The 15068-nt window shown below is 33.1% G+C and overlaps 1 protein-coding gene and 1 pseudogene across 3 annotated transcripts in view; both read right to left on the bottom strand.

The window, feature by feature from the left end:
• Positions 1–1174: 1174 nt before the first annotated feature.
• Positions 1175–1270, bottom strand: LOC124960796 (uncharacterized; annotated as a pseudogene).
• Positions 1271–2171: 901 nt separating this feature from the next.
• The window catches only part of Eed (embryonic ectoderm development), a 29742-nt gene continuing 16845 nt past the window's right edge, over positions 2172–15068 (bottom strand). The window contains exons 8-13 of one of the 3 annotated variants that reach the window (XM_047519371.1): positions 14823–14956; positions 12881–12986; positions 11139–11213; positions 4490–4648; positions 3671–3744; positions 2172–3164 (exon numbers count right to left, since the gene is read on the bottom strand). In XM_047519371.1, the coding sequence (XP_047375327.1) occupies positions 3038–3164; positions 3671–3744; positions 4490–4648; positions 11139–11213; positions 12881–12986; positions 14823–14956 (675 nt within the window). In that variant the 3' untranslated portion in view covers positions 2172–3037. The remainder of the gene's footprint in view (positions 3165–3670; positions 3745–4489; positions 4649–11138; positions 11214–12880; positions 12987–14822; positions 14957–15068) is intronic. The other 2 variants (XM_047519373.1, XM_047519372.1) reach the window with 2 other exon arrangements.

The following is a 15068-nucleotide window of genomic DNA, read 5'->3' as shown; positions in this document are numbered from 1 at the left end:
TGTTTGGGATCTTTCTGGTTTTCTTGTGGAGGTACTCATAGCTACAAACTTTCCTCTTAGAACTGCCTTCAGTGTCCCAGAAGTTCTGGTATATTGCATTTGAGTCTAAAAATTTTTTAAATTTCTCCCTTTATTACTTCTATTGCCCATTCATCCTTCAAAAGACTATTGTTCAATCTCCATATTGTTTACATAGCTTTTGTAGGGGTTGGTTGTATTGATTTCTAATTTCATCCCATCATGATCTGATAAGATGCAAAGAATTATAACATTTTTTGTATTTGGTAAGAGTTGGAGATGGTTCCATGAGCTGATGAGAAGGAAGTGTAGTTATTGTTGGATGAAATTTTCTATAGATGCCTGTTAGGTCCATTTGGCTTATATTTTTCAGGTACAGAGTCTTTACTGAGTTTACGTCCAGATGACCTATCTAATGGTGAGAGAAATTACCCAGTATTATTGGACTACGGTCTATCTGGGGCTTCAACTTGAGTGGTTCCTTTTATGTAAAAATTGCACCCACATTTGGGTTTCATTATTGTTTATCTTCTTGTTGAATTGCTCCCTTCACCAATGCAAAGTGACCCTTTTTTTTTTTTTTTGACTCTTCCAATTTTGGTGTGAAATCTGCTTTGTCATATGAAAGTACCTACTCCTGCTTGTTTGGGGCTCCATTTGCATGGTATATCAATTTCCTTTCAGTTTGTGGCTTTGATTATTTTGCAAACATATAGTTGGGTGTTGTTTTTTAATCCACTCTGCCAACTTAGTGTCTCTTAATTGGAGAGTTCAATTTGTATTCAGTGTTATTTTAGATGTTATTGTCATTTTAGTCCCATCTCTCATTTGCTTACTCTTCAAATGAGATGTTTTTTGTGAGCTCTGAAGCTTGTTTTTAAATTTGTTGTGTGTGCAGTATTTGTTAGTTCTGTAGTGCCAGTTTAGTAGACATGAATTCTTTTAGTTTCTGCTTTTCATGGAAGGTTTTTATTTCATCTTCTGTTTTGAATGATAGTTTTGCTTGATAACAGCAGTCTTGGTTGGCAGTTATATTCTTTCAGGACTTGGAACACATTGTTCCAAGCCTTCAGGGGTCGCAGAGTTTGTGCTGACAAATCAGAAGTGATTCTGATTGGCTTGCCTCTAAATGTGACCTGACCTTTTTTTCTTGAGGAAAAATATGGAAAGCTTCATGAATTTGTGTCATTCTTGCACAGGGACCATGCTAATCTAATCTCAATTTTAGTGTATGTATTGCCAAAGCAAGCACAATTTATCATTCTTCAATCTTCTTGACCACTCAAAATATGTAACCGTTTCTCAAGGTCTAAGAGGAGATGCCATCTTAGTGGTATGCTTTTAGCTTTCACTGAACAAAGTTGAGAATTCAAAATATTTCATTTTCTGCTCATGCAGAAAAAAATTGACAAGATATTTCCCAATTATTAGATGAGTCAGAAGATCAAGAGACAGACACAGCACTAGATTCCAGTGATAGTGACAAAGCTGATTGTATAAGTGAAATTTCAGTCTGTCTAGATGACCTACATCTTAGAATTTTCCCATTCAAGTAGTGAATAACATATTTCTATGAAGGGAAGATACTCTCACCCAGTCAGTCATGCAACAGGAAGGATTTCACCATGCAGTATTTTGACATAACAAACTGTACCACCTTGCTTTGCTAAGAGGATGTTACAGTATTTGTCTTTAATGTTCATGCATCAAAATTTACTTGCTTTTGGTTTGCTACTTAAGGTCATAAAAAATAAAGAAACTAAAGGATCCATTGGATGCCAAGATGGTAAATGTTGATAGTTTTCCTGTTACAGTTAAAGCACTGTATTTTCAGGGAGGTAAACCTTATTTCAGAGACAGTTTAAAAGGGGGCAGTGTCAAATACCATACAAGTATGCAATATCAAAACCAAATTTTAAAAATACAGAAAAGAAAATTTTATTAATCCTTTTAAAAACTTGACAAAATTCAGTCTTTCATATTTTACCCTGGCCTGGCTCACCTCACCTTACCTCTACCATAGCTTTATGACTACTCAGGCTTTCTTCATTCTTCATTCTTTGTTTCAAGTTAATTCTCAACATATGCTTGTGGTTCTCTTTGGGGATCCCCCCCCCCAAAAAAAAAACAAAAACAAATAAATGCAACGTGCCTTATGTCTGAGACCAAAAACCAACTACTTTCCACCTATGAGATCTACTTAATCTCTATTAGTCTGTTAGCTACCATTTTTAAAAAAGAGGCAGTAACTCACTACATGGACATATTTCCTGTATCTTTCCTTGTTTGACCAAGTACATTTAAGCAGTATGTCCTCTCCTTTGTTCTAATAACAACATTTGCACTGATTACTAATGGTCCAGTTACAATTCTAATGACAAGAAAACATATTATATGTTCTAACACTACTGAATTTTAAACATAATTACTTGTGAAACTATCACAGAAGAAATCATTAAAAATATAAAACCATAAAACACATAATATCCAATAATCATGAACAATTTAATATATTTTGGGCTTATTATTTGGCAAAAAATATTCTAAATGCCTCACATATATTAAATCATTTGATTTCATTGAGGTGGCAATATTATTCTTGTTTTACACATGAGCAAACACAGAGATGTTAGTTAACCAAAGTTACATAGTGGCAGTGCCAATATTTAAATTCAGTTTAGCTGTAGAGCCTACACTTAATCTCTAGATTTAATAGCTTTCTCCAGTCAAAAAAAGATTATCACAAAAAGCTATAATTTTATTACTTCCAACTTGCATTCATCACAATGAAAATAAAATAACACACAGTTTTACAAAAATAAATTTTTATTAAAAGCAGTAGAGTCTGAGCAGGAAGACAGTACAAAGAATGTAAACAATGTAAACATCACTACATTCAGCTCAGCCTGATTGAACGCTGAAAAACAAGTCTAAATGCTCTATGTGCCCTTGCTAGCAAGATACATTAATTCTATTTTACACAGACAACATATTCTAATTTTTATTCGGAAAAAATATTTTATCGAAGTCGATCCCAACGCCAAATACTGGCATCATCACAAACAGCTATAAGAATGCTGCTATCCCTGCTAAAACTGGTTTGTCGAATAGCAGCACCACATTTATGATGAGTCAGTGTTGTACATCTAGGGGAAAAAACATGACAAGAGGTTAAATATATTATGTGTCAGTATTTACCTTTAGAGTGAATAAGAAAATAAACAGATGTCCGTCCCAAGTCTCATAAAAAGCATTTAAAACCAAATACCTTCACTAAAAGCTCAATCTCAAATCTCATAAAATTTGGATATATTTTAAACTCAAGAGGCACCATATAATTTATATAAGAAGATAAATGTCACCACAGTGCTCATTATTATTTTTTTTGGGGGGGGGGGTGCTGGGGATCAAACTCAGGGCCTTGTGCTTACAAGGCAAGTACTCTACCGACTGAGCTATCTCCCCAGCCCCGACAGTGCTCATTATTAAAAAAAAAAAAAAAAAAAAAAGAAATATTTTAACTGTGAAACTATTAAATGTTAACCTGGTTTAAAGATGATATTGTAAGTATCAATTTTTCTTCTGTATTTGCATAAAACTTTGGGGAAAAAGGTAGAAATTTTTAACATTACAGAAATTTCCTGATACTTACTTGGCTTTATGAGGATCTTCTACTTCTAAATCCCAAACATAAAGTTTGCCAACCTGATTGCCCAATGCAAGCATCTGTGTAAACATTTTTAAAAACATCAAATTAATAAAATCACCATGCTCTAAGGCATTCAACAATCCTAAGCCCACTTTCTTACTTCAGAAAAACCTCGGCTCCAGCCTCTGACTGTGCTCTTGACTATTTCTTTGGATCTTATATTCCTGATTTGTAAATAGGAATAAGAGTAATTAATATTTCACAGGTGTCCTGAGTAAAATAAGAAGGCACTTCACAATTTTATGAAGGGCTTTACAATTTACAATGTTAGTGTGGTACTCTTTTTCTGTCTTAAAGAATTATAGAAAAAGCTGTAGAAAGCTCTTCCAAACAATTTTTTTAACAGAAATAAATACCTAGTTGTTACCATAGAATCCTAACAACAGATTTCTTTAACATTTTAAGTAACTAATATTTAATCTGTCTTCCATGCTGATTTTCCTGTTTTTCTAGAAAAAAGCTACAGAAGATTAACACTCCCATCACTAAGATATTAAATCTTAGTAACAAGTATTATGAAATGTTAACACCCAACTTCAACTACTGATACCAAACTGCCAATTTTATTTATAGCAGGCATTGCAGATGGTATACAGAACCCACAATGGTAGAATTTTTTTACATCAAAGGGCAAAGTAATCAATACAAAACATCAAATAGGGATTCTCACAGAAAAAAGAACATGGACACAACAGAAAAAGCTAGAATTACAATGGTCTTTTATAAGCCAAATAATTTCAAAATGTAAAAATATGCTGCTACCTTTTGCCAGAAATCCATAGAAAACCTCATGTACCAAATGTCACACTGGCTGTAATCAAATCGCCCAAGAATAGTCACATTAGACTCACTAGGTTTAATTTTATCTATATCATCTTCCATTTTGCCAGGTTTCCAGCATACAATGGCATTTTCACAAGACTAAAAGAGAAAATGAGAAAAACAAATATTAATCTTAGAACTGAATTTAAAAAATTAAAAACAAGCCTATTATTTTAGAATGACAGGTCAAAGACTGGTTAATCCAGGGATACACATTCTTTGGATACAGTCCATATCCATATTTGAGTATAAGAAATCTGATCAACAAAATTAAGACAATACAAAAGAATTAAGTTGTTTGTGATATCCATGTTGAAAGTCACAATTTCTCTTCCAAATCAAACCAAGTTCAGCTCTATATACTTTGGCACCCAGAGATACTTTGAAATTATATTTCAAAAGGTATAATTACAAACACATTGTATTAGAATACATGGCTTTTCACTATCTGGGCCTTCCTTATTTTACCAGTTTCCCTAATTTTTCCAATTTACTTCTAACCACAGGTGGTTCCCTTTATTGTAACTATTAATTTCTTCATCCACACAGTGCCTGTACCACCTGGCAGGTAACAGATATAATGAACTCATTCAATGGTCCTTAAAGATCAGGTTATAAGTAGGGCAAAAGGAGACAATAAAAGCAGTAGTTTAACATCAAGACACCGACATGGGGATGGGATCAAAATGGTCTATGAAGTTACACTTCCCCTATCCTGTAACACTGAATCTTTGTGAACACACTTCTACTTAGGCAGGAACTGGTACAGAATACAATGAAAAAAAAAAATTCCAAAACTGTGGGTACCTTTCATATTACTAATTGGTAGACACCAGACATGCTGCCAAACATCTTCTGATGAACAGGATAGCTCCCCACCAAATAAAATTATATAGCACAACCTCAATAACACCAGGTTAAGAAACCTTGGTGTAAGTAAACAGTGCTCCCTGGATTTTGGAGGGCAGCTTTCATAGTCGAAGGTGACAACCCTGCAGCCAGGGTCACTTAAACACTTTAACCACAGGGCCACAAGGAGTTCAGAATGGGACAAAAAAAAAAAAAAAAATGGGGGGTACTAGGGATTGAACCCAGAGGGGCTTAACAATTGAGCCACATCCCCAGCCCTTTTTTAGATTTTATTTAGAGACAGGGTGTCATTGATTTGCTAGGGCCTTACTAAGTTGCTGAGGCTATCTTTGAACTCGAAATCCTCCTGAGTCACTGGGACTACAGGCATGTGCCACCACATCCTGTGGGACAACACATTTTTTATTCTTCTTTTTCAAACTTTTAAAATATAATGCTATATGATACCTGTTACACAAGTCCTTAACTACAAAGTACCCTCAGAGATCACCTTAACTTGATGACTGTAAGTGTCCAACTAGATCAATAACTTATGGCATTTTCTCAGAAGCCTCATCGTGGCCACAATCTCAATGAATCAGAATCTCTAACGGGGAGGGGGAACAGAAGCAGAAGAATTATAAAATTGTTCTTCATGTACTTCTAAGTAACTGAGCTGGTAAAGCATATTTTCCCCCCTCTTCTGGGGGATCAAACACAAGGCCTGAGGTATGTGAAGCAAGCACTCTACCACTGAGCTACATCCCCAGTCAAGAATTTTAATTATTAGAGTCCCCCTTACAGAAAACTAAAGCAAGGGAAGGTAAAAATGATTCATTAGCTCTGGTAAATTCTTCAAAATAATCTAGGGGAGTTTTTTAGAATTAGAGATTCCTAGGTCCTTGTGCCAAATTTAGAATTTCTAGGAGATGAGGTCTAGGAATCTATTTTTTACCACATTCTTCAGTGATTTTAACACAGACCCAGATTGGAAATGACCATTATAATTTAGTCTAACCTTGCACCTAAATTCAGAAATCCTGTCCTGAGGTGTGATTACATTACCAGTACTGGGAAATGAACCCAGGGGTGCATTATCACTAAGCTATATCACTGGTCCTTTTTTGTTTTGTTTTTGTAAATCTTGAGACAGGGTCTCATTAAGTTGCTGAGGGCCTCAAACTTGTGTTGCTCCTGCCACAGCCTCCTGTGTTGCTGGGATTACAAGTATTCACCACTGTGTGTAGCTGGCCTGATTGAGTTCTAGGGTCAGAAACTTTAAAGCTACTGGCTTTTTACTGCTGCTACCAAAACACTGGAGTAGATGCACTTTTCTCTACTCATCCCACTGAATGTAACTTAAAAGACTAAATATCATCTATAAAGCAAACAATCTGAAAACTGAGAGAAGATAGACAAGTTTATTAGCCCAGGAATGTGAACCATAAGAGTGCTGAGTTCCCTGGATTTTCTTTATATCCCAGACTGGATGCTAGAGAAGGCAACAAAACAAGATGCTAACAAGTGAGGACAAGTCTCAACAAAAGCTATGTCCAGTCAAAGGACCAAGAAAGTGGCAGCCTAACAAGATAAAAATTTTCACACAAATGTTCTACTCCAGTCAAACAGCACAGAAAAATCCATGACTCATCTCCACTTAAACCTACAAAGTCCAGGTAAGGAATCATTCTTAAGTCATAACTATGCACTACTGTATGTCCACTGGTATCCCATACCCCTAGTTTTAATAAGGTGATTTTCTGGCTGGCCTAGTATCAGAGAAGGCCTAAGAGTCAGGACATTCACAACCCCTCAGTGGTAAAGATAGACGTTAACGATCCACAGAAATAGTGGAGAGTATTAGGTTAGTACTAATGAGGCATCCCAGCCCCTCCAACTAGGATGGTGTTAGCTGAAGCCTAGTAAAAAGTCTGAATTCCTACCCCCTACCTAGAAAGCAGAAGGCTGTGCTCTCCTTCCCCAGCTAAAAAGTACCAAAGGAGCATACCACAAGGGAAGATCTAAAGAAGATTGAGAGTCTCAAATATCCACAACTCAATCAGAAATTGTTGGGGATACCAAGAATCAGAAAAATCTCAACTTAAAAAATAGATAACAATACTGAAGTAACAGAAGTCAGAACTATCTGAAAAGGATTTTAAGGCAGAAATCATAAAAAACACTTCAGTGAGTACAAACACATATACTTGAACTTTAAAAAAGGTTTCAGAAATAGTAGATAGAAAATTTTGAAATGAAAAATTGTATTATAACCAAATTAAAACTTCAATGAATGGGCTGAACAGGAGAGAGGAAAGAGTTAAGAATTATAAAGAGAGGATAATAGTAATTATCCAATCTGAAAAAAATTTCTGAGTAATCAAAAGATCTAACATTTCATTAGAGTTCAAACTGGGGAGAGAGTGAAAGGTTAAAAAACTCAAATAATGGCTAAAAGGTTTCCAAATTTGGAGACAAAAGTATGTCACCAAAACAAACTTACCACAGATTTAAGACGGTAGTAAACCCTAAACAAGATAAATCCAAATAAATCCACATTAAGTCAAATCATACTCAAACCTCAGATGACAAATACATTCATGTTCAATCTAAAAACTAAAGACAAAGGAAAAAAGGTATAAGCAGAAAAAGAAAAAATGCCTTATCTACAGGGGAGAAACAGATTTCTCAACAGAAGCTACAGAGGCCACAGAGGGGGCAAACAGTTTTTCAATAGTTAAAACAAAAATCAAAAACCTGAAACCAGAAAACTGCATTCAGTGACTACATCCTTTGAGAATGAAGAAAGCAAGCCATTCTCAGATGAAGAAAAACCAAATTTTGTCAACAGCAGATCTACCTACAAGAAGTTTCCTGAAGAGAAAGGAAATGATTTAAGGAGTCATATTGGCATTATGAGTATGGAAGAACAGAAAAAGCAAAATGAGTAGTACATAATACTCTCCCTTTTTGAGTTTTCTGAATTATATTTGATGACTGAAGCAAAATTCTGATGTGGTTCTCAACATAAATACTTCAGAACTATAAATAAAAAATAAAGGAATTAAAAGTATCATACAGTCATATATTTCATTTGAACTGATAAAATACCAATAAGGATGACTGTAATTAAGTTTTAAATATATACTAAAGCAACCACCAAAAAAAGCTACACAAAGAAATATACTCAGATACAATACATAAATAAATATGGATTCTAAAAAATATATAACATACAGGAAGAAAGGAGTGGAAAAAAAACAGAAAAATGAAAAAACAAAAAACATACAAACAAAAAAACTAATCCAGCAGACTAATGTGATTACTGAAATTAAGACTTAAATATAAATACTCTAAATAAATCAAAACAAATTGGCAGAGAGGATTAACAACAAAGTAACTCAAGCATATGTCACCTGTGAGAAACTTACATAACTATAACACACAGATTTATGAAGCAAAATATTATGTAACCATAAAAGGGTCAAACCATGAAGACACAGCAATATCAAATATACATGCACCCAAAAACAGCTGCAAAACATTAATAGAACTGTCAGGAAAAAGAAAACTCCAGAATTATAGCTGGAGATTTAATCACTTGTCTCTTAGAAATTGACAAAACAGTATACATAAAATCAATAAGGAACAACACCATCATCAACCAACAGTATCTAATTTTCACTTATAGAACATTCCATTCAATACCAAAATACATATTCTTTTCAAACTCCCATGAAACATTTCTAAAATAAAGTCACAGAACTTTAAAAAAGATACGAATAAAATTGAAAATGGAAAAAGCAACAAAACAATTAAAAGTTCTTTGAAAAGATCAATATTGACAAACCTCTAGCAAATGACAAAAAAAATACAAATTTCAAGAATAAAACAGGTTTATCACTAGAGACCCAGTAGATTCAAGAAAACAGACAGAAACTAGCTAAAACTATTCATTTTATAAAGTCATTACTACAATACCAAAACCATATTAAAACAAACAAAAAAATTTTAGATCAGTATCATACCTCATGAATCAGCCACAAAAGTACTTTTAAAAAATTAGAAAACAGAATTTCACAATATAAAAGAATATAAAAGAAACAATATAAAATAAATACAGCATGACCAAGAAGGGTTTATTCCAGAGAAACAAGGCTGGATCAATACTCAAAAAACAATACAATACACTAAATTAACAGGCTAAAGAAGAAAAAACATAATTTTATCAACTGACTAAAGAAAAAGCACTCGACAAAAATGACATATAGTTGTGAAAAAACTCAAAAATTTAGGAAGAGGAGACTAATTTGACAAGGAATACCTCCCCACAAAATATATATAGCTAATAATTATGAAAGACTGTAGTCAAAATATCTGCTCTTAATACTATTATTCAACATAGGACTGATAGTTCACCAGTGTAATAAGGAAAGTAAAGGAAATAAAAGGTATACAGATCATAAAGGAACAAGTAAAACTGTCCTATTAACAGATGACAAGATGGTCTACATATTAAATCCCAAGTAATTACAAAATAAAAAAAAAAAACTTAGAAAAAGCAATTTATTTAGGTTGCAGGATTCAAGATTAATATTCAATCAACTATTTCTATATACTAGCTATGAACTCATAGAAATGGAAATATAAAATACAATTTAAATTGCTAAAAAACAAGAATAAGGAATACTTAGATGTAAATACAACAAAGCACAAGCAGGACTTGCATGCTAAAAGGCAGTAAAAGCTGATGAATAAAATAAAAAAACCTAAATAAATGAGACATACAGTGTTTGTGGATTGTAAGACTCGGCCTAAAGATATTAATGCCCCTCAAAATTACATGTAAGCTAAACATAATTCCAATCAAAATCTCCTCATCCCCAAAAAGAATCCCAGCAAGATTTTTTGTTTTTGTTTTTGTTTTCTGGTAAATGTATATGATTTATTCTAAAACTTATATGGAAAGGCGAAAGAACTAGAATAGCCAAAAACAAATTTGAAAAAGAAGAATATAGTGGGAAATAAATATATCCAATTTCAAGACTTACTACAGTGCTACAATAATGAAGACCATATATGTAGTGGTGGCATAGAGACAGACACACAGATCAATGGAACAAAGTATGTTCAAATAATTTTTGACAAGGTACAAAAGCAATTCAATGGAGGAAGCATAGTCTGAAAAAACTGGAGTAACTGGATACGTATAGGGGAAAAAACTAACTTCATCCTGAACCTCATACCTTATACAGAAACTCAAAATAGATCATACACTTGATGAAAAACAGCAAGAAAACAAATAAAACAAAAGAGAAAATCTTTAAGATCTAGGACTTAGTGAAAGGTTCTTAGACACAACATCAAAAGCACTGTCCACAAAATTTAAAAAATAATAAATTGAATTTCATAAAAATTAGACATTTAAAGACCCTGTTAAGAGGATGAAAAGCTACAGACTGGAAGAAAATATTTGCAAACTATGTATCTGACATAGGATTCATATTTAGAATATATTAAGAACTCTCAAAACTCAACAGTAAAAACAAAACAAAACCAATCCAATTAGAAAATGAGCAAAGATATGAAAAGACATCACCAAAAAGGATATATGGATGATAAATAAGCACATGAAAAAGATGTTTGACATCACTAGCCATCAGGGAATGCAAATTAAGACCACGATGAGATATCACTACACACCTATCAGAACAGCTAAAATAAAAAATAATGACAATACCAAATGCTGGCGAAGATTCGGAGACACTGGATCTCTCATACATTGCTGGTGAGAATGTAAAATGGCACGGCCACTCTGGAAAATAGTTTTGGCAGTTTCTTAAAAAACTAAACAAACTTAACCATGACCCAGCAATTGCCCTCCTAGGCATTTATCCCAGAGAAATGAAAAACAAGTCCACACAAAATCCTGTACAAAACCATTTATTAGCAGCTTTATCTGTAATAGCCCCAACTGGAAACAACCAAAACAACCTATAATACATGGTTAAATTAACTGTGATAGTATACCCATACCATGGAATGCTACTTAGCAATAAAAAAAGGAGAATTACTGATACAAGCAACAACTTGGATGCATCTCCAGGGCATTACATTGAGAGGGGAAAAAACAATCTCAAAAGGTTCCAAACTGTTACATTCTTGAAATAACAAAATTCTTGTGATTAGAATAACAAGGAACTACACACACATTATACCAGTGTCAATATCCTGGATTTGATATTGTGTTATAGTTATGTAAAATATAACCATTAGGAGAAATTGGGTATTGATCATATGGTACCTATCTTTGAAACTTCCTGTGAATCTAATTATTTCAAGATCAAAAGTTTAAGGGGGAAAAAAAAATAAAAAACAACAGTAAAACTATACCCACAGGAAAAGAAAAAAATAAATTAGGTTCCAGCTCAAGAAAACATGAATATCCTGAAATCCACATCAAGGAAAGAAACCAAATGGCAATTTTCCCCAAATATGACGATCCTAAATGTTCAAATAACAGCATCAATAACTTCTCTAAATTACTTCTTAAAGTGTGTGTGTGTGTGTGTGTGTAGTCAGCCTTCGGTATCTGTAAGGGAATGGTTCTGGGACCCCCCACAAATACCAAGTACTTTATATAAAATGACACAGTATTTGCATATAACCTACATACATCTTCCTATAGACTATTTTTTGGTAATGGGGACTGAACACAGGGGTGCTTTACCACTGAGCTACATCCCCATCCCTCCTCCCTTTTTAAAATTTAAGATAAAAGGGTCTTACTAAGCTGCTGAGGCTGACCTCAAACTTGCCATCCTCCTGCCTCAGCACCCCCCATCAATGGGATTACATGGATATGCCACTACACCCAGCATTCCCATATACTTAAAATCATCTCTAGATTATTTATAATATCTAATGCAATATAAATGTTATATAAATGATTGTTCTACTGCATTGCTTAGAAAATAATGACAAGAAAGTCTGTACATGTCCAGTATAGGTGCAGTTTTTTTTTTCCATCAATGGTAGGCTGAAACCAAGGATGTGGGACCCATGGATATGAAGGGTATACCTACATCCATCAACATGTTAGAGTAGGGTATGCAGGATGGGGCTACAGTCTATAAACCAAGCAACTCCAGCCACCTGTTTTTATAAATTAAATATTATTGATAGACACAAATGTACCAAGAAACAAAGAAACACCATTGGCTTTAGTTATTGGTTATTTTGCAACAGCATCATATATCAGAAGACACTATCACCTTATAAGCTACACTTACTGAGCACAAAGAATTGTATTTTATACCTTAAATAAGTTTTCAAATCTCCCAAAATTCAGACTTTTAAAGTCAATTTCCCATCTGGTATTAATTTTAACCAAATGAATTCACAAAGTTTCAAACACACACACACACACACACACACACACACACACTGGAAGTACAGCTTAACTGCAGTTTTTTTTCATACCTTGGAAAGTATCAAATCGCCTAACCATCGCACACAATCAACATAATTCCTATGTATGTCTCTGGTAGAAAAGTCAGGAAAGTGGATTTTCTGGGAAATAAATGGCCTGAAGGAAGAATAGAAATGTAAAAAGTTAAAAGAAAAAAATTAGTAGAAATGACACTACTTTTGATTTTTGAATTTATAAAACTCTTTTGTGGTATGAGGGACAACATCAGGGCCTCTTGTAAGTGTTCTACTATGAGCTACATCCACAGCCTGATTTATAAAACTCTTAAAAATAAAATATGACTATCAATTTCCTGTGTTTCCAGATAACTTATATTTTAATCTGCTTATTAAAGAATGAAAGTTTCCATTTTTGTTTCTCTAATTCAATCTTATTTTTGTCCTATGATAATTACCAAATAAAATTAAATTGTACTACACATAACCCCAAATTAATCCTTTTAATTCTGGGTGTCCTAACCAATGAAAAATAAGAGATCTGAGAGCAGCGGAGAAAATTTTCCATAAAAGAACACTAAACTACCTATTCAACCCTTTAAAATTCAGCATTAATGGTCTGTGAAAGTTAACATACTCAGAATATTTCAAAAGATAGCCATCCAAATGAATAAGATAAGCTGCTACCAATTCTGAAGTTAGTAGGTTTAATACTACACCCAATATTTCTAATCTAGTAAATAATTCAGTTTTATATGCTTTTGTTGTGCTACATGTAGAACCCAGGGCCTCACACATGCTAGGCAAGCACTTTACCAGTAAGTTGCTCCCCTAACCTCATAATTTGACTTTTATACTGATATTATTAAAGAATTACATGCCATAAATTGTTTTAGTCAATTCACATGTTCTCTCCTTACATTTGCCCTCATATGTAAAAAGCATGTTGGGCGCATTATCTGGAATAATGCTTCCAATTCAAATTCTTGGAATTTGTAAAACATTCAAATGTTATTAATGATTTTGATATAAAACTTTAACTGTTACAATTACATTAAATGCTTTTAAGTCAAGTACATATTAAAAATCTTACAATTAAACTCCTCTCTCCTCTCAAGAAGACCAGTACAACTCAATATTATTTTCTGTAAATTATGAAATATAATTTGTATTTATTCCAGAGCTATACAAAATAATTTTAAAATATAAATTCAACACTATATTAGTGGTGGTGTTTTAAAGTAGAATTCTGAAAGCTGTATTAATTCTTAAAGGTCAATAAGGTCTGATGAAGGTACTCAAACACTGTTTACAAATTTATTAAAAATATTGTATGCAAACCAGAAGATAAGTTCTAGCTCTTGGCTTAAACAAAAAGACAAAGTGAGTATATGTAAACATATGGTGTTTCCAGTGGAAGTATTAATGATAGCCTCATATAATGATTAAAAAAAAAGTTAACTGCATTAATAATTCAGGGATTTCTAAAACAGACATTTCAAAAATACAAGGAAGTCACAAAATTGCCCACCTCACAGTACCACGGAACAAGACCTCCAAATATGAATTTTCTCTATTTAATGAAGTGAGATTCATTTAAAGGAAAACATTATCATGAGTTAGAGCTAAAAATCCTATTTTTTAAAAATTAGTGTTTACTATCTTGAATAGAATTTACAATGTCTTTTTACTTTATTTTATTAAAATAGTTCTTTGTGTAAATTTAAAGGTCAAATATATGCGTAACTAAATAAAAATAAGTAAAATGTGCTACTAAAAGAAGACAAAAACACAATTCTAAGTGGATTGTGAAAACTGAGCCATAAGCATTAAAAATAAAAGGCTTCCACTTAAAACGGCTGAATTTTATGGCAGGTAAATTACACCTCAAACTTACTAAAAGAACTTCTAAACTTGGTGTTGGGGGCTTACTTAACAATTCAGGGAAAAAGTAAAATATCTATTCAACAGCACAATAAAGCACATTAACTGTTACCTGTTAGTTTTATTTGGGTTATAATCATAAGATTCTTTAATTGCATTCATCATTCTCTTTGAATTGATTCTCCAAAGTTTAAGCGAGTGATCCATACCACAGGACATTATCTTTTCACCCAAAAGATCATAATCCTATATATAAAACAGAAATGTTTAAATTAAGTATACAAATTACCACCCCAAATTATATTTGTCCAATTTTCACCTAATGTACAACAGTGAAAATTGTATTTCAAACCAAAAT

This window comes from Sciurus carolinensis, chromosome 11, assembly GCF_902686445.1.
Source record: "Sciurus carolinensis chromosome 11, mSciCar1.2, whole genome shotgun sequence".
NCBI lineage: Eukaryota > Metazoa > Chordata > Mammalia > Rodentia > Sciuridae > Sciurus > Sciurus carolinensis.
This window is presented reverse-complemented; position numbering and strand designations above follow the sequence as displayed.